General features: G+C 37.3%; 1 protein-coding gene across 3 annotated transcripts in view; it reads left to right on the top strand.

The window, feature by feature from the left end:
- IL18 (interleukin 18) overlaps positions 1-18551 on the top strand; it is a 79501-nt gene extending 60950 nt beyond the window's left edge. For all 3 annotated transcript variants that reach the window (XM_054592427.1, XM_054592430.1, XM_054592429.1), the window contains 5 exons: positions 5959-6045; positions 6843-6854; positions 13251-13385; positions 14681-14814; positions 18070-18551. In XM_054592427.1, coding sequence (XP_054448402.1) covers positions 5959-6045; positions 6843-6854; positions 13251-13385; positions 14681-14814; positions 18070-18291 — 590 coding nt within the window. In that variant the 3' untranslated portion in view covers positions 18292-18551. The remainder of the gene's footprint in view (positions 1-5958; positions 6046-6842; positions 6855-13250; positions 13386-14680; positions 14815-18069) is intronic.
- Positions 18552-26618: the final 8067 nt, after the last annotated feature.

The following is a 26618-nucleotide window of genomic DNA, read 5'->3' as shown; positions in this document are numbered from 1 at the left end:
TTTAACCCGACCCTACTTTATGTTCAGTGCAGGCAGCAGGATTGTTCTGAGACAATAAAAAATATGGCCCCACTCAGTCCAGCCCCCCATGTTGTTTTTATTACTACATAAATGTGTTTAACTTTAAACATTCTTTAAGATTAAATTTAATTTTCATTCCAAACAAGGCCATTTCAACTATATCAGTTCTGTTTTGGCTTTTGGCTTTTAGTGTGTATTTAGCAGTTAATTATGTATCTTTTATTAATCATTATTTATCTAGATCTTTACCTAGGTCTTATTCTACCCACACCTGCACCACACCACACCCACATACATACATTAATAAGATGGCAACATTTTCTAAGACAAAATAATTTATAGAACTGAAAGGTTGGGATTTGAATCTTACTGCTGTCAAGGTAACTACATATCTGATTTCAGGTAATATGCTGCCTCATTTAATCCCATATTATTCCACAGAATTGGAATTCCACAGCAAGGTTAAACATAATTATAGTTGCTTTTCAAGTTTGAGGCATTTTTACTCTTAACCTAATAGCATGGTTTTAAACTCCTACTAGCTTAACAATGTTGGCTATGTACTAAATATTCAATAAATACATATCATTTCACAATTATGAGGAAGTGGTTACTCAGGCATTTGACTGGACTGAGTCATGTTAATTGGCCTAATTGGACATTACCCTTGGAGGATGAAAACTTATTTCAATTTCAATCATATGTGTGCTCTTACATGCTTCTTAAATGTGCTGCCACAAATAAATGGTTCTTTCCTTGCAACCTTATCTAGAATCTAGAATTAAAGAATGTTTGTGCTAGAAAAAACCTTAAAGATTGATCATTCAACTCCCTGCTTATCCAGATGAGAAAATTGAGACCCTCAGAGTTAAATGACTAGTGCCAGACAAGTTTGGAATGCATGTGGCCTCATTTCCATCATGATTTTCTACCATCCATTAACCTCTAGCTAGTTTCCAAGGCTTGAATTAACTATAACTTTCTTGTTTGTTTGTTTCAGAGAGCCAATTGTCCCAGCATATTCTTAGAAGGATCTTTCCGAGATGGTTTATGACTTTTTTTTTAAAGTCAATAACCTGAGTATCTTATGAGAAATATTTTTAAGTATTTTTATCCAATGGAAACTGTAATTTTTCAAGATTAGAGTTAAGAAAGCAAAGGAATACAGGTGAGAAAGGAAAAGGAAAATTGGAGGAAGGAAAAGGAAGAGGACATGATACTTGTAATCATAGATGTATTAAGACTTAACAGAAAGAGTGGTAGGAGAAGAAAAAATTCAAAATAAACATATCAAGTAAAGAGAAACTACTAGGGAAAAAAAGAAGAGGAAAAATATTAGAGGAATTACTCTATTTTTTTAAAATATGTTTTCAGACTTACTCCTATTTTCTTTTTCTCATTGGCTTTAAGATGGAGTGAAAGTTTTAGGACAGAACTCTACCAGCTCTTTACACATTGTTGTCATGATGACAAGTTTTGTTATAGCAAGCATTTATTTATTTACTGTGTATAAGTTCTTTTCAGGTGTTGAAGATATTTTATAAAGGACAAATTGTCTTAAAGAAATTCACTTTAAAGCTGGCCAGAATTACTTGTCATCAAAATAATTTTAATTCAATGTAAAATCTATTTCAGAAGACTGAAGTGGGGAGAGTTGGGGGAGGTAGGCACTAAGAAGGGAATGATTGGCTAGAAATGTAGGAGTCAGGGAAGTTTTCCTAGAGGAGACGTTTGAGCTGGGACTTAAAGGATGAAGAAGGGTTTGGCAGGGGGGAAATAAAAAGCAGAGGAAGTGCTAGTCGGAGGGGTGGAATATAACTCTGGCAACAGTATGTAGTGGGGGAGAGTCTAGAAGCAAGAAAAGTGAGAAGAGTATTAAAGTAGAAGATGCCAGGAATGATGAGGGCTTGATTTAAAACAGTGCTGGTGGAGATGGAGAGGTTATACCAAATAATAAAGACATTTCTGAGTTATGAGACAGAGAAAAAATAGCCAAAGGAGTCAAGAAGGACTTCCAGGTTTTAGTTTTGAACAGGTCATTTGGGCATGTTTGGGAAAGTAATCCATTAGTACAATATATCTTACAGTTGGAACTGTGAATTAGAGCCAGAAATTGAAATTTGCAAGTCATGTTTCCTCCGATAACAACCACTGTCTCTCTTTAGTTTAGTTAGTTTTAGTTTCAGTCAAACTTGCTGAAAGAATAGTTTGTATTTACTGTCTATACTTTTTCCCCATCCCCTATTGTCCTAGATCTTTGTTAACCTGCCTTTTGCTACCTCCACTTTCCCCAAATTGTTCTATGGATACCAAAACTTCGTAATTGTCAAATTCAATGAGCAAGTTTAAGCTTGTACCTAAGTTTGGGCTCTGCAGTATCTGATTTCAAGCAGCCCTTCCTTGATGCTCCTTTCTCCCTTGACTTCTGTGACATTTCTCTATTAGTTTTGCAGAACTAAACTAATTATTTTCCACTCCAGTCCATCATTCTCTGTTTAATGATGTAACACTCAAATTCCTCAAGTAGAAAACTTTGAAGTCATCCTCAGTTCCTCCTTCTTCCACTTGACCGACTGCCAATCAACTAAAAAATCCTGCTGTTGAATCTCTCTTGGATGTACCCTCTCCCTTTCATCCCTGCAGCTACCACCTTAGCTTGTATAGACTCATCAACTCTTTCCTTAACTGTTTTGGTTCGTTTGTCTTTCTTAACTGTTAAAGTTGCTTCTAAGGTTGTTTTCTGGCCTCTGTGCAGTCTTGCCCCATCAAATCTATTCTCTACACTGTTGCCAGATTATTGACTTTTTAAAACATAAATTTGACCACACTTTTCTCCTACTTAAAGTAGGACAGTACTTTTTCAGAAAAAAGTTTCAAACTCCTTAGCCTAAACAGGTCTTTATAACCTGACTGTTCTTTACAAGCTTTTGTCAAACCAAATTTCATTGCAACTTGCATTTTCTGTGACTTAAATTAGGCAGAATCAGACTGATGTAATATAAAAATAATAGTCACACTTTATAGGCAAAGTGGAAATATGTGATCCAAATTAGTTCATCTAAAATGACATAATTTCAAAGTAGTAGGCCAAGTGAGTTGTGCACTATAACACTATTGCCACATGGAAGTGTCTCTTATGCTTGGTAGAATTTTCTGCTTCCATGTCAGTATTATGTAAGCAAAGCTATTCTTTAAATATCTCAGAAATTAGTGAGACATACAGGTATTGTGCAGTTAATTTTTTAACATTCACTACTATTATAATTTAAAATATGTTTATATATGAAAATGATATTATCAAAATGTTAAGGGGTATTATTACTGCTTATGCTGAAATACAAAGAAATAAAGTGGTACAAAATTTAGATGCAAGTAAACAATATTAAAAAGGCCAGAGTATCATGATGATTGGCTATGTAGAGAGAACACTGTGCAAAACATTAGTAATAATGCTGAGAAGATTCAAAGAAAAGGAAGAAAACACTTTGGTTGTTGTAGATTTATGGACTCCAAAGATATCTCCTCATATACTTTTATATTTATTCCCAAGGAAAAGTTAATCTTGAACTATGGTGAGATCTTCAAAAACGCATTCTTCCTGTAAAATGTGACTGCATTTGCTTTAATTATGGTAAAAATCATGAAGCTCCAAACAAGCCTTGTTATCTCAGGCTCCCTGCTTCCCAGCTTTTGCTCACATTGTTCTCTCCTTGTGGAATGCCCTCCCCCTGGCCTTGAAAATGCCTGCCTCTCTTTCAAGGCAGCACAATCATCTTGTCCTCTAAGAAGCCTTCTTCAACACCACCAGGCAGAGAGGATCTCTTGTAAATCCAATTATTACAACATTTATCATACCACTTTGTGGTTGTTTATATATTTGTTTCTCTCACTAAATTCTGAGTACTTGAAAGGTAGAAACTAAGTCTCCAGCATGTATGTTTTGTCAGCTTTCTAGACCCAAGCCTAATACATAGTTGATACTCAACAATGAATAGATGAATGAATTCAAATATTGTGTATTATTATATTATTATTATTTTTAAGATAATTTTTGTTCTCTAAATCCATTCACTCATTGACTAACCAAATACTGTAGTAAATACTATTAATTTTATCCAAATCTTACACATACTACTTAGCACTTTTCAGATAAATTACTTTCATAAAATATCTGTGCATTACATAATATTAAAGTTTGTAGTGAAGACCACCCTAGAGATTATTTCACCAATTTTTATACATATATGCTTATATATTATATATCTACAATTTAATATCTATCCACATTTGTATGTGTGTAAGCAACTGCACCTAGATATAACTGTTAAATATCTACCAACTAACAAGTATTTTGGGTTAGCTTCATTTGGATTAAGTTTTTGCAACTGGGTTTTAATTTCCTGATTCCTCTACCATATATATTTGGCCTTAGCAGACTATGCTAGAAAAATTTGGATCAGTTGTCTACCTATAAGCATAAACTTATAAGTGCCCCTGTATACACCAATGACAATTGTGACTCAACCACCTTCTTTGGAGCCCCAACCATAACTACCCTCAGGGATTCAAGGTACTCTTGAACTCTAGAGTAGGGCTTCTTAATCATTCATGTGGCATAGACCCCCATGGGCAATCTGATAGTCTGTGGACCTCTTCTCAGATCATGTTTTTACCTACATAAAATTAAATACCTAGGAATATAAAGGAAACTCATTATATTAAAATAACATTGTCAAACAAAATTTTAAAACAAATTTTGATATAGTACATGTGTACTTCTTTATTAACACATTAAATAACAAGATCTACTGGTGAGACTAATAACTTCCATATATTTCTAAGTAGGAATGAGTTTAAACCATGTATTCCAAGATCTCTGCAACCACTACAACATAATAGAAAATCTATATTCCTATTAGTGACAGTTACTACTATTATAATAATACTGTGGTTTGTTTCCTATAATATAATGAAAGGAATTGCTAAATTTTAATTAGAAGTTGGAAAAAATAAATACAGAGTGTGACAAGAGTAGGTTTATAGTTGTGACTACATGAAACAGAGTTTATTCTTATATTATTTTTAATAATAATTACTGTATTATGTTCCATATGAACAATTGTAAACCTACTTTTGCTCCACCTGTATGTAATTTTTTCCCATCTAAGTTCACAAATTTCCCAGATTTAGAACACCTGTTCCATGGCCAAAGATCTAAAAGTATCCCTACCATATTGGAGAGGGGTGGGGCGGCTGGGGCAGAGGAGAAAAGCCAAATGAAGGATTTTTGGCATTTCCAAATCCTGTGTTATTTCATTTCTTAACAGAAATACTGCACTTATGTATTACTTGTATAAAAGGCATAACAATCAGATTCCAGATTTAAAAAACTGCCGCTGCTCAAGGAGATGGAGTGCCTCAGATGCCAGAGCCCCTCAGCCTCCTCCCAATTACCCCCACTCCCAGGTGGAAGCACCATTTTTATGATTACCTCATCTTTAGCACTTTAATAACAAACCTTTGCTTTCTCATGCACAGGAATCCATTGGTTGAAAGGTAGAACCAATCCGTAGTTAAAGGACAGGATTAGGTGTGTTTCTGGCATCTTATATTTATATTGATAATATAATTCAGTTCAATAATAGGGCAATAATTCAACTCAATAATGGGTCATTTGCCCACCCTTTGTAACATTGTTTAATGAGAAAATGCTTTCTAGATTCCAAGTATCTGATGGTTTGCAAGAGAATGTTTGAACCTGTATATTCATAAGATGAAGACTCCTGACATTTATAAAATGTCCACAGCGTTCGTCAGCATACTGGGTTTGCTGACCTCTGAGTTTGGAGGTAGTACAAGACAGTAAGGAGAAAAGATTCCTTTTGTGTAAGAGGAAAAATCACTATCTTTTAACAGATGACTCTTTACTTTCTTTAGGAATAGAGATGGCTGCTGAAACAGTAGAAGACAATTGCATCAACTTTGTGGAAATGAAATTTATTGACAACACACTTTACTTTGTAGGTAAGTCTGAAGCAATAGGCCAAATACAGGGATCAGATAAATGTATTCAGCTAGAAAGAAGTGCTGTGAGATGAACTATTAAGTGACTCCTTACTGTCATCAAATTCCACTGTAATGCTAATGATATTCTCTGGAGGAAAAAAGTATTGGGCTTCTAGAAATTAACCATAATATATCCAAGGCTCCAGCACCTTGTTCCACCACATGCCTGCACTTTCATTAGCAGTAGCCCACTTACAAGGTGGCAGCAAGTGCACATCATGAAAATTCCACAAAATAAGGTATATTCAGAGAATACAATTTCCCAAAGCAAATTGGCAAATTATATGAGAGATACCTTAAACCTAGAGCTCTGTGAGTTAGCTATACCATATAATGTAAATATATTTGACAAATACAACAGATTCTTATGATTAGTCTTCCATAGGCTATTTGGCTTCATTTGAAAGCTTCAAAGAAAATCCTGAGGCAACCTTCCATTGAAGCAATAAATTTAAGAGTGAAATCTATCACTTTATAAAATTTCTTTTTAGCTGCAAATTTTTATTTATAAACCCTGGATTTAGGTTTCATAACTAACTTACCAGAGAACACACTAAGTCTAGTGAGCTTCATTTTATGGGACATTCTTGATTATGTAATATTTCTGATGAGGACACCAACAAAGGCCATCACCAGTAAGGCAGGGATTAAAGATCGGGGAGTGGCAGAAGAGAGTAATAAATGGTAGGGTGAGAGGAGAGTCTGAGTTCAAATCAGAATTCAACATGTTTTGTTTCTCTTCTTTTTCCCTTTAGCCGAAGATGATGGTAAAGTATAAATTTATTTCTCTTTCTTTGCAAAAGTAAAAATAGCTACTTGAGTAAGCATCCCACAGAAACATCCATATCACCATTCAGCTGAGAGAAACTGGTACCAAATATGAGAAGCTAATCTTCCTTCAAAGGAATATGGATCCAATAGCACAGCCTTGGAATAAAGCTGATCATAAAGGATACAAAAGAGAACCTCTAGCAAAATTGCTTCTCTAGCCCTGACTGGTGTGGCTCAGTTGATTGGGCATCATCCTGCAAAGCAAAAAGTCACCGTTTCAGTTCCTGGTCAGAGCACATGCCTGGGTTGTGGGTTCAGTCCCTGGTCAGGGCACGTGTGAGATGCAACCAATCGATGTTTCTTTCGCACATCAGTGTCTCCCTACCCTTTTTTCTCCCTCCCATCTCTACTCTCTAAAAATAAATAAATAAAATCTTTTAAAAAATTGCTTCTCTACACTTTAGCAAATTCTCCAGCTCTTAGAAACTACAAAACAGACATTGCTTGTTACACGGATTTTGAGGTTAGCAAAACATCATGGCTTCTCCAGAGTACATAGGAAAAGGGGGTTGAAACATGAGAATTGTAGTCCAAAATCAAGAACATCTAATTCAACCCTCTCTCTCAAAAATGCTTTGGGAAGAAGCCTGGGAAGTTCCCAGGGAAAGAAAATTTTTCAAAGTAGAGAAGGTGGGGAAGGTTGGAGCAAGCAAGAACTATGAGCATGAGTCATTAAGTCTTCTTAAGAAGTGGGTGTACCCAGCCCTTGCTGTTCTGGTATTCAGGGAGGATCATGGCTATAATCGAGCCTGTGATCCTCTAACAGATGCCCAGATTCTTTTTTTTTTTTCTTTTTTAAGAAAAACCAATGAATGCATAAATGGGGGGCGGGGGACAAATCGATGTCTCTCTCTCTTCTTTCTTTTTTTAAAAATTATTTTATTTATTTTTCCAAATGCATTTGTCTCTGACTTCCCCCCACCACTTTCCCCTGCCCCCTCCCCTCTCTCCCTCCCTCAATCCTTCCCCACTTTGGTTTTGTCCATGAGTCCTTGCTATATGTACATTGACTTGCTCCTTCCCTTCTTTTCCCCCCACCCACCCCTCCCTCCTTCCCTCTTGTCTCTGTTGGTTTCTTTTTCCTTTCAGTGTTGCTGGTCTTATTTTCCTTGCATTTTTGTTTTGTTGGTTAGGTTCCACTTATAGGTGAGGTCATATGGTATTTGTCTTTCATTATGCTAAGCGAAATAAGCCAGGGGGCAAAAGACAGATGCCCAGATTCTTAAAGGAATCAGGGTGCCGATTAAGAAGCTATTGTAGTCCCTATAAGAAATTTTGGGAACATAAATTAAGGCAGGCACAGCTGGGTGTCGATGAAGGGCTGTGAATAGATTTTAGAAATACTTGAAAGAATCAAGTATTTTGGGGTTGGACTTAGAAGGGGATAGAGAGAAAGATGATGCCTATGTTTTCTCACTTAGGTGATTTGTACCACTCAGTGAAAATAGGTAACAAAAGAAGAGCAGGGTGAAGTGGTGTACAGAGCAAGAAGGAAGATAGATGTTGAATTTAGTTTTGTATCTTGTCTGAGGGCATCCTAGTGGAAATGTCCAGTAGGCTCTTGGACATAAGTGTCCTGAGCTCAGGATGAAAATTTGGGCTAGAGATACAGCTATAAGAGGCTTATGTATAGAAATGACATCTGAAGCTACATGAATAAAAAGACAAATCGGAGGAAATGTGTAGATTGAAAAAGTGAAAGCCAAGGACTAAACTCAGAGGAATATTTATGTTTGAGGATGCAGTAGAAAAAGAAGTTAATAAATAACAGAGAGTAACTTAGGAGGAAGAAGAATAATCAAAAGAATGTCTTAGAATCCCAAGAGAGTTTTTCAAGGTGAAGGTACAGGTAATAGGCACTGTGTTAAATTTTGCAGGCTTAAAAATCAAGGGTAGGAAAGCAACTATTACATTTAGCAATAAGGAGTTTGTTGCTCTTGGTGAGAGAATTTTGGTAGAAATGGAGGCAAAGACAGATTGCAGTGAGAAGAAGAGTGAATGAAATAAGGAAATGATACAGTTTTGCTAGAAGCTCCACTATTAAAAGGAGAAACAAGGCTAGCTATTGAATAGGATATGATTGATGGAGGAGTTTTAAATCTCAGAATGAAAAGAGCTTTGTGTTTTTTTGATTATAAAAATAATGTGTTTGTTATATAAATAATTCAGGCAATGAAGATAAGAACATAAAGAAAAATAAAAACATGCAAATAAACTAGAAATAATCATTACTACCATTTTGATGTAATATTTCTATACTGTAGGTATATATGTGGGCAAAAGTAAGTTTACAGTAGGGGGCACATAAAACACAGCTTATTCTTGTATTGCTATTTATTAATTAGTATATTATTTATTTGTATTACAACTATAAACCTACTTTTTCCTACCCCTGTGAATGTGTGTGTGTAATGCTATAACTAAGCTTTTTCTAGTTTATACACATGGACATCCTTCCATGGCAATGAATAATTACAGTTATATTAAATTCATGATATTCCATAGTAACAGTGTATCAAAATTTATTTGATCAACCCCAATTTATAAATATTTCAATTGTTTCCAGTTTGTTGTTATCAACAGTGCTCCCATAAGCATTCTTGTAGAGAAATCTTTACACATTTTTCTGATTGTTTCTTTTTTTATTTTTTAAATTATATTTTATTGATTACAGTGTTACAGTTGTCCCAGTTTTTCCCACTTAGCCCCCCTCCACACAGCAACCCCCACTCCCTCAGGCAACTCCCACACCATTGTTCATGTCCATGGGTCATCCATGTAAGTTCTTTGGCTACTCCATCTCCTATATTGTACTTTACATGCCCATGGCTATTCTGTAACTATCTATTTGTACTGCTTAATATCCTCACCTCTTCACCCATTCTTCCACGCCCCACTCTCATCTGACACCCACCAAAATGCTCCCCGTATCCATAATTCTGTTTGTTCTTTTTGTTTGCTTAGTTTGCTTTTTAGATTCAATTGTTGATAGATGTGTATTCATTGCCATTTTATTGTTCATAGTTTTGATTTCATTCTTTTTCTTAAATAAGTCCCTTTAATATTTCATATAATAATGGCTTGATGATGATGAACTCCTTTGGTTTTTGCTTCTCTGGGGCTCTTTATCTCTCCTTTGATTCTAAATGATAGCTTTGCTGGGTAGAGTGATCTTGGCTGTAGATCTCTGCTTTTCATAACTTTGAATATTTCTTGTCAATCTCTTCTAGCCTGCAAAGTTTCTTTTGAGAAATCTGCTGACAGTCTTACGGGAACTCCCCTGTAAATAACTAACTGCTTCTCTCTTGCTGCTTTTAAGATTCTCCCTTTATCTTTAAGCTTTGACATTTTAATTATGATGTGTCTTGGAGTGGGACTCTTTGTGTCCATCTTGTTTGGGACTCTCTGTGCTTCCTGGACTTGCATGTCCATTTCCTTCAGGAAATTAGGGAAGGTTTCTTTCATTATTTTTTCAAATAGATTTCCAATTTCTTGCTCTTTCTCTTCTGCTTCTGGCACCCCTATGATGTGAATGTTGGAATGCTTGAAGTTGTCCCAGAAACTGCTTACACTATCCTTGTGTTTTTTTGGATTCTTTTTTCTTCTTGTTGTTATGATTTATTGTTTTTTGCTTCCTTATGTTCCAAATCATTGACCTGATTCTTGGCTTCATCCATTCTACTGTTGTTTCCCTATAAATTGTTCTTTATTTCAATTAGCATATCCTTCATTGCTGACTGGATAATTTTTCTGCTGTTGAGGTCCTCACTAAGTTCCTTGAGCATCCTCGTAACCAGTGTTTTGAACCCTGCATCTGATAGATTACTTATCTCCATTTTGTTTAGTTCTTTTTCTGGAGTTTTGACATGTTCTTTCACTTGGGCCATATTTGTTTGTCTCCTTATTTTGGCAGCCTCCCTGTGTTTGTTTCTATGTATTAGGTAGAGCTGCTATGACTCCCTGATTGGTAGTGTGCCCTAATGTAGTAGGTGTCCTGTAGGGTCCAATGACACAGCCTCCCGTATGACCCAACTTGGGTACTCAATGTGTGCCCTTCATGTGGGCTGAGTATACCCTCCTCTTGTAGTTGAGCTTGGCTGCTGTTAGTAGGTCAATGGGAGGGATTTACCCAAACCAGTCAGCAGCAAGGACTAGCTGTGACCACTGACCACCAACCTCCACCCTCTGTGGAAGATGAGCTGTGCAGGGGCAAGGTGGTGGTGGCAAAAAGTGGTCTGTAGCTGTTCACTGGGTACACAGGCTCTGGGGTTTCCCAGACGATACAGGCCAACATCAGCCTGCACCTGTGTTCTGCCCAGGGCCACCCTACATGAGCTATAAAGCAATCTGAGATGGCTGCTACTTGTGCTGCACTTGGAGATTCCCAAGCAAAGCCAAGTTTCGAACCTAGACTGGCTGCTGCTAATGTCAGGCCTGGGGCCACTTAGCTGTTACTTGTTTGATAGAATTTAGGAAGTTGTGAAGCATGAACCAAGCCCAGCCATTCATATGGAAAATTCACAGTTAACAGTTTGGGCGGGCCCATAAGTTGGGTGGAATGGAGTCTCAGGGGACCTCCAGGCAGGGCAAACAGTGTTAGCCAGGTTGATGGAGTCTCAGATATGGCACCTGCTGCCAGCTCTGTGGCTCTGTTGGAGGGAAAGCTCAGAAAAGTGATAATGGCCTCTGCCCCGCTTTCTGTCTAGGAGAAAATCTCAGCTCCTGCTTTGATGCCAGCAGCTTCAGCTCCTCTCTGTATGCTACTGGTGCTTTTCAAGCTGCTAGACTGGTGGTGCTGTAGCTCAGAGGGAGTGTATCTGTTTAAGTCCATGTGTGGATCCTTTAATAGGAACTGCTTAGGACTCCAGAAGTTTCTTCCACTGACTCAAAACCTACAGGATTTTTGCAGCCAGCAGTTGTAGGGACTTATTTTCCTGGCACTGGATCCCTAGGTTAGGGGGCCTGGTATGGGGTTGGGACTCCTCACCCCCGAGATATCCCTCCCTAATTTTTATCCATCACATGTGAATGTGGGACCGGTCTTTTCCATGCCTCTGCCCCTCCTACCAGTCTGGATGGATGTCATTCCTTTAATTCCATAGTGACGGTTTAATTCCATAGTTCTGAGTGACGGTTGTTCTATATTTTAGTTGTTTTGATGTAGTTGTGTGAGGCAGCAACCATGATTACGTATGCCACCATCTTGATCAGAAGTCTTTTTTTATTGTTTCTTTAGGGAAAAAATGAAGAAAATAGAATTTCTGGGTTCTATTGAGAAGGGATGATTGGTAAATCAAGATTTCCAGAGAAGCTCCCTGGCTGGTGTGGCTCAGTGGATTGAGTGCCGGCCTGCGGTTTGATTCCCAGTCAGGGCACATGCCTAGGTTGCAGGCCAGGTCTCCAGTGGCGGGTGCTTGAGGGGCAACAACACATTGATGTTCTTTCCTTCTCTTTCTCCCTCCCTTCCACCCTCTCTAAAATAAATAAATAAATAAATAAATAAATAAATAAATAAAATCTTTTTTTTTAATCGCATCTTTAAAAAAAAAGATTTCCAGAGAAGCTACATCAGAGCACAGATTGGGTTGGCCTTGAATACCAGAAGGGACACCTTTTTTATATTCTCCCTTAGGACAAGAGGGATAAAGGAAATAACTGGTGGTGGCAGACTTAAATTTATAAGTAGAGTAACAGAAAATCATTTATTGAAAATGAAAGCAAAGACAATGATGTAGAGATTCTGAGGAGAGTAAAGAAGGTTTGATATTATAGCTATGGGCTCAGAAGAGGGTGCTGAACTGTAAAAAAAAAAAAAAAAGTATTGACAATTGTGTTTGTAATGGCACCAGTTTGCGCAATTGTATAATTGTTTACTGAGCAGCCAGGTTTGGGGTTTTGTAGTAGAAAGACAAATGAACAAATGAGTTAGGACCGGAAGATGAGCGAAAGTATAAATAAAATGATGAACAATAAAGGTCCAAACTGCATAGAGAATGAAGGGAAGACAGGACAGTTAGATAAGGAGGAAATGCATTTTTAGAATAAGGAGGATTCAGTTAAGTGTAAGAAAGTATAAAACAACTAGGATAGGAGATTTTGATCAGAAAGTAGGATATTTGAATTTAAAATTTCAGAGGTAGAGTAGTTCTGGGTGATAACAAGAAACAGGGTGTGCCCTTGGAAGTAGATTAAAATACATTGTGTAACTACCTCAGCTGCTTCTGTAGCAGAAGATTGTGATCAGTAGTTATTGAAAACTGAAATATATAATATACCTATTTGTAAACTTAGAAAAAAACTTATTTTTTAATGAGATTTAATGTTTATTCTAGAAAACCTGGAATCAGATTTCTTTGGCAAGCTTGAACCTAGATTGTCAGTCATACGAAATATAAACAACCAAGTTCTCTTCATTTCCCGGGAAGGCCAACCTCTGTTTGAAGATATGACTGATGCTGAGAGCGCTGGTATTTTTTTTAAATATGTTTACAAACATAGAAATGACAAACTACTTCTTATTCCATTTGACCACTTACATTTTTCTATTATAGCCCTAGTCCTGAAATGAAAAGTCATGGAAGTCATAATAATTTCACTTACAAGAAACTTTATAGACATCCGAATATTTTAGTTGGCATGAAAAATTGAAACAATAAAGGCATTGCCATGGTATGGGAGGAGGACAAAGATGGTAAAGGGGATCAAAATTGTGGTGACAGAAGGAAACTGCGTTTCAGGCAGTGGGCACAAAATAGAGTGTACGGATATTATATTAAAAAATTGTATGCCTGAAATTTATGTAATGTGGTTAACCGATGTTGCCCCAATTGATTTAATTTTAAAAATGTTTTGGAAGCTATGGGTAGGGGTCACGTGACTCTGGGCCTACATTTGAATCACCAATTCCTTCATTGCAATTGCATTAACTGTGTAAGATCTCTATAGAGTTGGATCCTTAATACCTGCTGCTTATAGTTGAAGTTGCTGATAGCACTTTCAAAACTCAGAATTAAAAACAAACACACAAGCATTTCAAATAAGTCTGTCTTCCACCGGAAATTTAGAGAGCCTTAGAAAATGAGTAAATTTACTGTGCTTTCCAAGGTATAATTCAAATATCAGAGTTTAGGCAGAGTTGATACAGTGAATATGCACTCTTGAAAACTACTTAGCAAAATGTTCTCCAGATCCATCCATACTAAGTGAAATAAGCCAGCCAGAGAAAGAAAAATACCATATAATTTCAGTCATAGTGGAATCCAATGAACAAGCTGAACTAACAAGCAAAATAGAGACAGACTCAGAGAGCAGGATGACAGCTAAGTGGGTCAGAGGAGGGCAGGGGGATTGAGCAAAAAGCAAAAAGGACTCATGGCCATGGATAACTGTGGTGATTTCAGGGTAGGAGGGATGTAAGGGGACTAAATGGCAATAGAAAAAAAATACAATAAAAAATCCTAACTTTTTAACCTTAAGAGATTTTTAATATTCTGTTTAGCATTTAAAAGTAAAAGACAACCTTTTAGAATTCAGAATATCTCTTAAGCACTCAAAATTTGCTGCTTTTGTGTTGTAACACATATTTGAATGTGTTTTAAGGAATATATGAACAGATGTGTATAGTCTCCAGCTAACAGGCTGAATCTCAGAGTGTGGAATTAGTAATGGGCCTACTAAGGATTATCCTTTGGCTAATTTTCATAAATATTGATTTGCAAAAGTTCTTATAACTAGTGTTCTCATTTATTAATGTTTATTGCAGGTAATGCACCCCGGACTGAAATTATCATGTATATGTATAAAGACAGCATCCCTAGAGGCCTGGCAGTATCCATCTCTGTGAAGTGTAATAAAATGTATACTCTGTCCTGTAAGAACAAAATTATTTCCTTTAAGGTAAGACTGAACTTAAATTTGTTTTAGTCATATTTATGTGGAAAATTATAAAACCTAAATATCCTCAGTTCACCTTTTTGTCTAGAACAAGGATGGCAAAAAGCCAAGAACCTTTATAATAGTTATTAAAAATTGTCCAGCTCTTTAATCTATTGTAACATCATGCTTTTTTTCTAAGTCTGCCATAGGGAAGAAGATGTACAACCTTTGTTTCATAACCTGGCTCTTCTGAATAATCACTCTATAATAAATAATGATATAGAAGACATATATGAATTATTATATTTATTTAAGAATTGCATGGCTTAAAATGAAGCTAATTATCCTTCTGCAAACCCTCTACGTACTTTGTGAATTATGATAATATTTTAACCCTTAATTTTTTGTTCCTGTTTCTCAGTTTCATCCTTCATCTTTCAGTTAATGTATGTTCTTTTAAATGTAAATCTAAGTGGATAAAATTAACTCGATTAGCTGTAAAAGCAATAGTATATCTCAAAGCCAGGTATAAATTATTTCTGGTCACTGCTTTTTTTTTTTTAATCTATTCTCCATTTTTGTTTTTTCTCTTAAAGAGTTTCTGAGTGGGGATTTGCCAGTAAAATTCTGCTGTGGGAACTGAAGTTTAGAGTATGACCTTAGTGGACATGCAAAGGGGCAACTTGGGAGGGAGGAAAAAGCCTCTCTAAAATCCAAGTAAAAGCAATCCGTATGGCACAAATATAGCCTCCAAACAAATCCCTTAGCCATCACCTCCTAATCAAAGTGCCACCCTTTTGGGTGACAATTTAGAGTCCCCATTCTCTGTCCTGGCAAGCAGGAAGCTTAGTTATCATAATGGCTTTCCAGGCCTGAGGATTGACCTGCTGGGTGGAGAGGATTAAGCATGTTGTTACTTAGCAACAAAATCAGAGGGGAAGGAGGGAGATGGCCAAGCTCAAGCCATGTGGAGTAAAGGAAAACTAGTTCAGCTGCAGAGGCAGATTCAGAACCAGGGATAAGCCTGAACTATAAGTGGGTTATTACTGAGAGAATCTGGGGATTGTTAAAAGAAATGGAAATAATGCTTGACATATAGTAGGAATTTGGGCAAATCCAGGGTCAGGGGATCCTGAAGCTTACATAATTTGGGCAGGCCTTTTAAAGAAAGAGAATGTAAAATTACCAAAGGTGTTAAATTGACAATTTATTTAGAGTAAGAAAAGAAGGCTCTTTAGAAGAGACCTCTGCATGTGGGGGGTGAGGATGCTCTGACATTTCAACTTCATTAGCTTCGTAGCAAATCTGCTTCCAAAAGGAACTCAGTATATATTAGTTGGAGGAAGGGAGGGAGGGAGAGAAAGGGCTAGTTTTAGCTCGTGCTCTTTAATTTGTTTTTCCCCCACTAATAAGGATCTTAGCAGTGATTATAAATTTAGACAAAATTCTACTAGATAATAAAACACAACTGGCTGCCATAATGTGCTCACCTTTCTGTGTTGATTACTAGCTATTAAGTCCTAGAGCTTATGGTTACCTCTATTTTCTTGGGTAAGAACCTTCATGACACCAACGGAGATTTCTTCAATGAGTTAGTTGCTGTTAATATCTATTTCTTGTATATACATCCAGGCATGGTCTAGATTCTTTCAAACTTGCTAATAAACTTGGAAGGAGGCAAAAAGGAAAACAAACCAGATATTAGGTCAAGCCTAACTTTCCCTGGATTGATATTCAGCCCCTCCTGATGTAAACAATCCCCCAGTCCTTGGAGCACTCAAGTTTCTTTATGTAAGGCTGTTTCCACATCCATTTACTGTGCACCTTCCCTATAATGGCTAAGAATAAACAACACCAAAACCAAGGAAAGCTACTGCCCTGGGATTTCCTTGCCCCTTTTCTTAAACGCCTACCCATACCCCCACTTTCAACTACAACTTTTCATGCTAGGTTTGAACTAACAGGATTGTCTCTCTCTAACAAGGCAAAGGTTAAGATTTATGACTATAAATTCCATAATTGATTGAGAAGTTTGGAAGTACCCAAACTTCTTTCAGGTATTGTAGAATGAAACTGGAATGCTATTAATATTTTAGATCTGGTGATCTCTCCATCAGTCCTTAGTTAGGTTCATGAGAATTTTTGCTACCATGGGGTCAAAATTAAGTTCAAATGTCTACTGGTTCCAGAATAAACATGGAAAAGACCTTTGTTGGTCCTTGAATTTTCTAATCCCTCTTGAAAATAGGTATGATACGAAAATAAAAAAAATGTAGGCAGTACTGTGAGTTAGGTGACCAGCAAGATTATAGTTTCAAGTGATCTCACCATTCTTGAGAAAACCCTATTTTGTGCCTGAAAGATACAGAAATCAGAATTTAGCCTTGCCCTGGCCAAGTAGCTCAGCTGGTTAGAGCATCGTCCCAATATACAAAGGTTGTGGGTTCAGTCCCTGGTCAGGGCACATGCAAGAATCAACCAATGAATGTGTAAATATGTGTAACAACAAATCAATGTTTCTCTGTCTCTCCCTCCTCCTTCCTCTCCTTCTCCCTCAAATCAATCAAAAAAAATTTTTAAATAAGAATTTGGTCCTTCAGGGCAGAACCCAGCCAATAGAATACTTTCAGAATAGAAATTCAGGACTACTATGGAAGTGGAGTGCTTGGTAAGGAAAAGTCAAAGGCTGCCGACTAAGCCACTATGGCAAGGTTATAGAGGAATCAAGGACTTAGCCCCAGAATAGCTGTAGTGGGTCTGTTTACAGTAAGTTTCAGTTCCAGCCTCCACAGAAGGAAGGAAGCAGCTAAGATTCGTGCCACTTCTGCCTCTCTCACAGTTGGCTCACAAACTAGAGTTGGCCTAGGCCTGTGGGTGGAGGGCATCAGTGTCTTCAGTTCTGAATGGCTGGATAAAACAGGAACTGACATTAGCCCAGAAAGGCTGTAGTCTTTGCTAGAACCAACTCCATCTTCAGCAGATAGGAACTTCACTCAAGGGGAGAAGAGAGAAGGAAGCTGTAAGATTAATAAATTGGGAAAAGCTAGAGACCTAGACCTGAATGTGCATATCTTGGTGGGAAAAGCCAAATGGACAAGGAGAAAAGGAGATTAGGAATTAAGAGGGAGAGATCAATATTTTTATACTCAGAGATTTTTTTAATCTTAACTCATGATAATACAAACTTCTTTAGTTCTGTGCAGTAATATACTTCAAAATAAACTGCATATATTCTAATTGCTAGAGCACTAAAAATTAATAATTTTTTCTCTACAGGAAATGATTCCTCCTGATTATATCAAAGATGAAGTAAATGACATCATATTCTTTATGAGAAGTGTTCCAGGACATCGCAATAAGATAAAATTTGAGTCTTCATTGTACAAAGGGCACTTTCTAGCTTGTACAAAGGAGAATGATCTTTTCAAACTCATTTTGAAAGAGAACGATGAATATGGAGATGAATCTGTAATATTCACTGTTCAAAACAAGAACTAGATATTAAAATTGTATAGCTTGAACTTCCTGAGTTTTGTGGAGAGTTTGAACCTATAATTGTAGGGATGAAATAAAATGTACAATCATCTCAAAAGATACTACTAAGAAATGAATGATAAGCTTTCAAAAAATTGAATTGACTCCCCCTTATCCACATGAATAAAATATTTGCATAATGTAAAAAAAGTGCATAGTTTGAAAACACATTCTACATTGTTGATTGGAACATAGATCATACTCAATAGAAGTGTTTTGAATATTTTGGATTATGTTGAAAGATATTGATATTTGAATTTTCTAATTGTTAAGAATATCATTATAACCATTGAGATTTTGCCACGTCTGAGTGGCTCAGTTGGACAGGGCATCACCCCATACACCAGAAGCATGCAGGTTTGTTCCCCGGCTGCTAAGTAAGCCCATACTTAGGTTGCAGGTTCAATCCCCAGTTGGGGCGTCTACAGGAGGCAAGTAAATAATGTTTCTCTCTCACATTGATGTTTACTTCTCTCCCTCTCCTTTTCTCTCTCACTAAAATCAATAAACATATCCTCAGATGAGGATTAAAAAATATATGCCATCAAGAGTTTGTAAAGAGACCACTTCAGTTGACTAATTTCTGCATTTCTTCCAAAGTCAAGATATCTTTAAAATTCAGATTGATCCTGAATCTAGCAACATATAAAAAGGATTATATACTCTGAGCAAGTAGCATTCAATCCAGAAATGCAAATGCCTTAATATTCCAAAATCAATTAATGTAACATATTGTATTAATAAAGGATAAAAACCACACAATCATCCCAGTAGATTCAGAAAAGCATCTGACAAAAGCAAATTCATAGTAAAAATTCTCAACAAACTTGAAAGAGAACTTTCTCAATGTGATAAAGGGCATGTGTGAAAAACCTACTGTTAACATCATACTTAATGGTCAGAAAATAATTCAAGAATGTCATCTCTCGCATCTTCTACTCAATGTACTGGAGGTTCTAGCCAGTACAATCATAAGAAAAGGAAAAAGCATCTAGATTAGAAAAAAAGAAGTTAAACTGTTCTTATTTGAAGACAACATGGTTCTTTATGTAGAAGATCTGAATAGACACATGTGTGCACATGCCCACAAACCCCAATTAAAATGAAAGAAAATCAGCAAGGTTGCAGAATACAAGATTAATATATGGAAATAAACTGTATTTCTATATTTGAGAATGTACAATTAATTTCACTCACAATAGTTCTAAAAAAGATATAAATTTAACCGAATAAGGGCAAAATTGGTAAAATAAAATTTTTAAAACATTGCTGAGGGAAACTAAATATGATCTAAGTAAGTGGAGAGACATTTCACATTCATTGATTGGAAGACTCAACATCGTTAAGACAACAGCTCTCCCCAAAGTGATCTATATATTTGATTCAATCTCCATCAAAGTTCCAGCAGGATTTTTTGCAGAAATTGATGAACTGTACCTAAAATGTACATGAAAATTCAGAAGACACAGAATAGCCAAAACTTTCTGAAAAAGAACAAAGTTGGAAAACTTTCATTTCCTAGTCCTAAAATTTTATATAAATTCTCAGAACCATTTGGTACTGACATAAGCATAAATGGATCAATAGAATAGATTTTTGAGTACAGAAATAAATCCTTACATTTATGGCCAGTTGATTTTTGACAAAGACAGATAAAGAGGAGGGTTTTCAACAAATGGTGCGGGACAATTGGATATCCACATTCCAAAAATATGAACGTAAAACTTTACCTAACACTATACAAAAATTAATTCAAAATGGATCAGAGACATTAATGTAAACTAAAGCTATTATACTTTAAGAATAAAACAGGAGAAAATGTCAAGACATTTGTTGGGAAATACCTTGTCTGGTTTCAGAAACTGTAACCCCCACTGACAAGCGGGAGGGCCCCAAGGCTGTAAGTAATCAGAAAGGCCTTGGAGAAATAGGCCCCTGAGGAGATATAACCTCTGCCCCTGGCCCTTGTAATGGTCGCTTATTGATGACAGGTAAGACCCCTCGATGGAAGGGGCAACCTAAGCCAGACATTGGCTGGTATGGGAGGCAGACAAGAAATTGGGGGACACTGAGAAAGGGCAAAAAGGCCTGCACCCCTTAGCTTGGCTTGGACATGGCCTGAGTCCTCATTCTATCTGAAAGCAGTCTCCTTGTCTCTTGGCGGCTCCCTCCCCTCACCTGACTCAGGCTCAAAACAATACCAGAGACAGTCCTAAACCAGATCTGGCAGTTCCCAGGGAAATCAGACCTAAAAGTAAATTCTTTAAAGTATGCTTTGTTTTTTCCTGGGAAGCTCTAGCCAGCTCTTGCTGGGAAGGAAATTTACATTATTCACAGACCCTAACCATGTACTCTTGGGCACTCTTATGTTTCTTACACTCTCCTGTTTAGTCTTCTCTCTTGTTTACTAGTATCCTCTGGGACCCATGTAAATTGGTGTGTTCCTGCCACTTGTTTTCTTCAAAGCATCACCTATTCTCTGTAAACATTAACATATGGATGTAATGAGATAACCTGTGCATTCCTGTTACCTGGCCCCATTGATAACCTTTTCAATAAAAGCCTTTGAACCAAAGGGACTCGGGGGCCTTCCCCACTAGGGGGATGTGCCATGTCCCTTCTCCTGGCAAACAGAGATGTGTTTGCAACGACTCTTGTTTATCGCCCCCCCCCCCCCCCCCCCGATCTGTGACACCCCTGGGACAGGCTCTACAGGGTTCAGAGTCCCTGCTCCCACCTCCGCTGGCCCCCGAGGGTAACGCTCAGATCCCGGAGCTCCCAGCTCCCCGCGACATGCTCCATACCCCGACGGCAGTTGTTGACCAGTCTGGTCCAGGGATGAGCTGCGCGCGGCGGCGCTCCCTCCACGCACCACATGACAGACCTTGGGTTAGGCAAAGATTTTTTTTAGGCCAAACCAAGAAGTGTGGTCCATAGAAGAAAAAATTGATAAATTGGACTTAATCAAAATGCAAAATTTGGGAGTGAAAGGTACATAGGACTTCTCTATCTTTGCAACTTCCTATATCCTTAATTATTTCAAAATTAAAAATTTTTTAGAAACAACTTTGCATGCAAAAGACATCATTAAGAAAAGGAAGAGACAAGACACAGACTGGAGAAAATGTTTGTCAATCACATATATGGCCAAAAAAAAAAAAAATTGTATCCAGAATATACAAAGAACTTCTACAACTCAATAAGCAGACAATTCAGTTTTTAAATAGGCAAAAGATTTGAATAGACATGTCTCAAAAAGATGTACAAATGGCTCATAAGCACATAAGCATATACATAAGCAAGTATATGGCTCATGAAAAGATGAACAGCATTAGTCCTTGGAGAAATGCAAATTAAAACCACAATGAGTTACCACTTCCTAGCCACCAGGATGGTTATGATCATAAAGACAGACAATAACAAGTAGCAAAAATGTTAAGAAACAGGGGGTGTGAAAAAGTGCAGCCACTTTGGAAAAGATTTTCAGTTTCTTAGAAAGTTAAATATAAATTTTTCCCATGAGCCAGCAATTCCATTCCTACATACCAATTCAAGAGAAATAAACCATGTTCACACAAAGATCCATACAGTAATGTTCATGTCAGCATTATTATTAATAGCCAAAAAGTGGAAAGAGCCCATCAGCTGGTGAAGAGATAAACAAAATGTGCTATATCCATAATGGAACACCAATACCAGTAAAACAGTATAAAATACAAATACTTGTTATAATGTGAACCAACTTTAAAAAGATGCTAAATAAAAGAAACTAAACACAAAAGATTATGTATTACATGATTCTATTTATATGAAATGCCTAGAAAAGGAAAATCTGCAGAAAAGTGGGTTCATGTTTGCCTAGGGTTGTGATGACAATGGGGATTAATTGTAAACAGATATGAAAGATCTTCTTGGAGAAAAGAAAATGCTCTAAAACTGGATATGGTAATTGTTGCACAACCAGGTAAATTTACTAAATACCATTAAATTGTATACTTAAAATGGGCAAACTTATGGTATATAAATTATGCCTAAAGTTATTTTAAAAAGAAAAGAGTCAGTTTGATCAATTTTTATATTAACTTTTATCTTTTCTTCCCTACTACAAAATCGACATATTCATCATAAAAATTTTAGAAAATACAAAGGAACTGTTAAAAAACAAAATTCAATTGAGTAAATTTGAGTATCCAATTGGCTTAACTTAGTGATTCATGAATCAGGCACCATCCCATCTAGCAAGTAGGAGCTCTGAGAAGCTGTACAAAACTGGAGGTTCCTATAGGCAGGAGTGAGCAGAAACTAAGAAAGCAGGTTACCTCACCTTTCTTTGGGTCTGTCAGGTGGGTGACCTCACTACTGCTGACCAAGAAACTCCAGATGGACTGGGAGATGCTGGAACTGCAATTTAGGTGTTGTCTTGGTGTAGTGACATGGGCTTAGCACAAATGACTCCATTTGAGACCATTGCCTCTCTTTTTTTAACAGAACAAAAGAAGAAAAATTAAACCACCCACCCTTCTATCTTAAGACAACCATTTTTGACATTTTAGTGTAGGTCCTTATAGTTTTTCTTTGTATAGGAATTTAGGCTGAAAAATTAAGACACCCTTTACTTCTTGTCCTAGACAAAATCTTGTATACCTTTCAAAGCGGCAGTTGAAATCCTGGATATGAAAAGGGAGAGCCGGAGCTGAATCTGGATGTAAGAAATGGAAAGAACTGATGGTCCTGATTAGAAAGACGGGGCTCTGAGAAGGGAAAGCACAAAAGGAGTTCTAGCTTGAGTTGCTCCCATCAAAAAATCAAAAACAATCAGTCAATCAATCAAACCACACCAGAGTCTGAAACAAGGATTTGTGTGCAGGTCCTTTGTTTGAGAGGTGATCCCGGAGAGCAGGAGTGAGAAGCCAGGAGAGTGAGAAAGGGAAGGTGCAAAACCTAGTACAAGGTATGTTATCAAGGCTGTCACTGTGGGCCCGATTTGTCCAGAACCTCCTGAGAAGCATAAAGAATGCCCCCAAATCATCCCCCTGGAGCAAGGGAAGCAAGAACACTTACCCACCAGCTCCTGACACCCATTAATTGAACATTGTCCCTAGCCCCACACTCCTGAGCTATGTTTGTGTTACCAAACAGAAGGAGTTTGTTCACCCAGCACTAGTAGAGTCAAACACCAGACACTGAGAATTGTAGTGGAGAAAGATTGGCAATTTCATTATGAATGGTGCCACCCAGGAGAATGGGAAGCTAATGCTCAGAAGCCCAAACTCCCTTTTCCAGGGTTCAGGCAGGTTTTTAAGGGGCTGGGAGAACAGGTAGGTGGAATTGCTGGTGGGCAGGTTTTATTTGGAGAACCTTTGAGCTTGGTCATTTACAGTGAAGGGGCGTTAGCACCAGATCTTCCTGGGCAAGGACCCATCACCTATGAAGGGGTTCTTGTGTTCAACATCAGGTTATATTCAACTCTTTTAGTTCTCTGGGGCAGGGAGGGCAAGACTTTTGTTCTAGGAGCAACTAGGGGTCAAAGTTCTCTCCTCTGCGCAAGCTTCACCTGCAGGACTTTCAGTTTTGCTCTATTGTTTTGTTAAAAAAAAAAAAAAAAAAAGATAGGGTCATTCTGAGCTGATTCTGTGTTATGCTTGGCCAGGCAGATTTATCTGCAGCAAAGAGAAAAATAACACAGTACACTCAAGGTAATATTGTTAGCATGAGCTGGTATGGAGCTGTCTGCAGCACTTAAGTGCTAGAATCAGAAGTGGGCTGAAGCAAAGTGACACCAGCCTGGATCAAGCCACCATGGCAAGAAGGTAGAGCTTAAGTAGTAGAAATTACCAGAGGACTTTTTAAAACTAGAGAAGTAGAATCTTCTTTTTATTGAATTTAAGATGCTATTGATTGTAAAATATACCATTACTTTATGTACCACTAAGAAAAAGAAGACATTGCCAACTAAACTATGGGATATCTTCAATTATAAGGTGCAGTTTTACTTCAGAGATATTAAAATGTGAAAAGTTGCATGTCTTAGAATTGAAGTTAAATGTAAAACTATTTACATTACTTTAATGTAAATGTCTCCATGTCCATAAACCTTTAATACAGTCTGCTGAACACACAGCACTTATGTGCCTTGTAACTTGTTTTTTGTGGAAATTAGGTGAAATAGCTGAATTTCACATCTGAGTCAGTGTGAACAGAAGAGTGACATGCTTTGGATATCGGAATAATCACTGTTGGAGAAAGCAGGAGTTTAAAACTAAAGGTCGCCCTGAGTCTCAGGAATCTGAAGAAACTTTTAAGAACATTGGACTTTTTTTCAATTCATAGAATGAGTGTTTGAGCCAATTTTAACAAGATCTTAACAGACAGAGAGAGTACTTTTTTAAGAAATATGAAACTAGGTTCATATTAATCAGATTGTTATACCCTTTTTCTCTTAATTATATAATATGATCATTTTTAATCAGCTAGAAGCTAAAATCAGTTTACCACAGGCCTATGTCAACATAAGAAACATACAAAGTTATAGATAATTTTTATTAGTTTATTTGAGCCAAACTAATGACAATTGCTGGGAAGCAAAATCAAAGCATTGAGAACACGCTCCAGAGAAAGGCAGTTTTACACTTTATTTTATACATTAGACCCAAAGGAAAAGGTGTAAGAGAGTTACATAAAACTCATTGGTGGTAAATTAGGGAGGCGGAAGAAAGCAAAACATGGACACCTCTGAGACTGGATAAAGAACAAAACAGAGACACATACTTCTTTTACATTGCTGGGTTAGAACGGTTAACAGTTAACAACATTTACAGCACGTAGAGATGGTATGCAGGGAACAACATAACAACGAAGGCTCCTGTGATCTTGTGCTCTGTTGCAGTAGGTGTACTCTGAGGGGTCCGGAAAAAAGGGGATTATCTGACAGTCCACCGTATGTTATCTTAGATTCAAAAAGACAATAGACAAGCTCAGTTAAGGTAACAAGTGACCTTTGTCAAGGAAGCTAAAGACCTAGGACATTACTATCCACCATGACTTGCTTTTAGTTAGGAATTTTTATCTTCCCCCCGTCCTGTGTGCTTACTTTTGGTCTCTTCATTTGTAGGGCCTGCTATGCAAGCCTCCACTGAGCCTGTCAGGTTTAGCATGTGGCCACTTTTTTGTCCATATCTGCGTCTTAGAAAAAATAGACTTGATCATGTGTTGCTATCTTATCTGTAAGCTTTCTTTTAACAAAGTTGAAATTCTTCAACTTTTTAATAAAATCAAAAATAATAATTAATATAGAACATAATGTACCTAAAAACAGCTTTGTTTCATCATCCCTGAGCAGTTGTCTCAGGCCTTTTCAGGTTTAAGAAAATGAAGGACTGAGTCACACCCCTTTGTTTTCTAAACTTGTTTGTTCTTGCTTCCTTATATTTTGCCTCCTGAAAATATAATGTGGATACTTCAAGAGGCAGTGTAATGTGACGAAATGAGATGAATGAGTTCTGGAGACATGCAGCCTTGTTTGAATCTTGTCCCATAGCCAAAGTTCACATCTCTTGTGTACTTTGGACTCATCTCTCTGAGGCTCATTTTTGGCATGGACACATGAAACAGACTGTCAGCTGTCAGAGGGGTGGGGGAGGGGAAACTGGATGAAAGAAGGGGAAGGTCTTAGCAAAAAGACACATAGACACAGACAACAGTGTGGTGATAGCCAGAGGGAAAGGGGGACTGGGGAGAGGGGAAGGTGGGCAAAGTGGGGACAAGAGGACCAAAAGAGACTGCTTTGGGTGGTGGGCGCATGCAGTACTCAAAAAATGTTTTGTTAAGTTGTACACTTGAAACCTGTGAGGTTTTGCAAACAAATGTCACCTCAGTAAATTCAAAAATTTTTTAAACAAAGAAAGGAATAGCTACTTCATACAATAGTTGTATAGATTAAGTGAGATAATGTAAAGTTCTCAGTAGTATCTGGAACTGGAATATGGTAGCTAGTAAGTATTATTTCCCGTCTTTCATTTCTCATGCACCCACCACCTATTCCCCCTCACTCTCACACACACATGCCCACACACAACACCTGTCAGAAAGATATAGGACCGCTCCTTCCTACTGGAACTAAATCCACCCTGCCTTACGTAATTTCTTTCCTGCACTGTGTAAACCCATTGCTCACTCTGAATAAATAAAAATATCACTGCTTTTCCTACCGTTCTTTCTGGCTCTTAGACATATGTAGCTTTTCCCTATCTTTTCCCAACACTTGGGTTTTATATTTGAAAACATGTCAGGTC

The sequence above is a fragment of the Pteronotus mesoamericanus genome, unplaced genomic scaffold (assembly GCF_021234165.1).
Source record: "Pteronotus mesoamericanus isolate MK-2021 breed Mesoamerican mustached bat unplaced genomic scaffold, CSHL_Meso_final scaffold_36, whole genome shotgun sequence".
NCBI lineage: Eukaryota > Metazoa > Chordata > Mammalia > Chiroptera > Mormoopidae > Pteronotus > Pteronotus mesoamericanus.
Note: the sequence above shows the minus strand (reverse complement) of the source record. Positions and strands in the feature narration are given on the sequence as shown.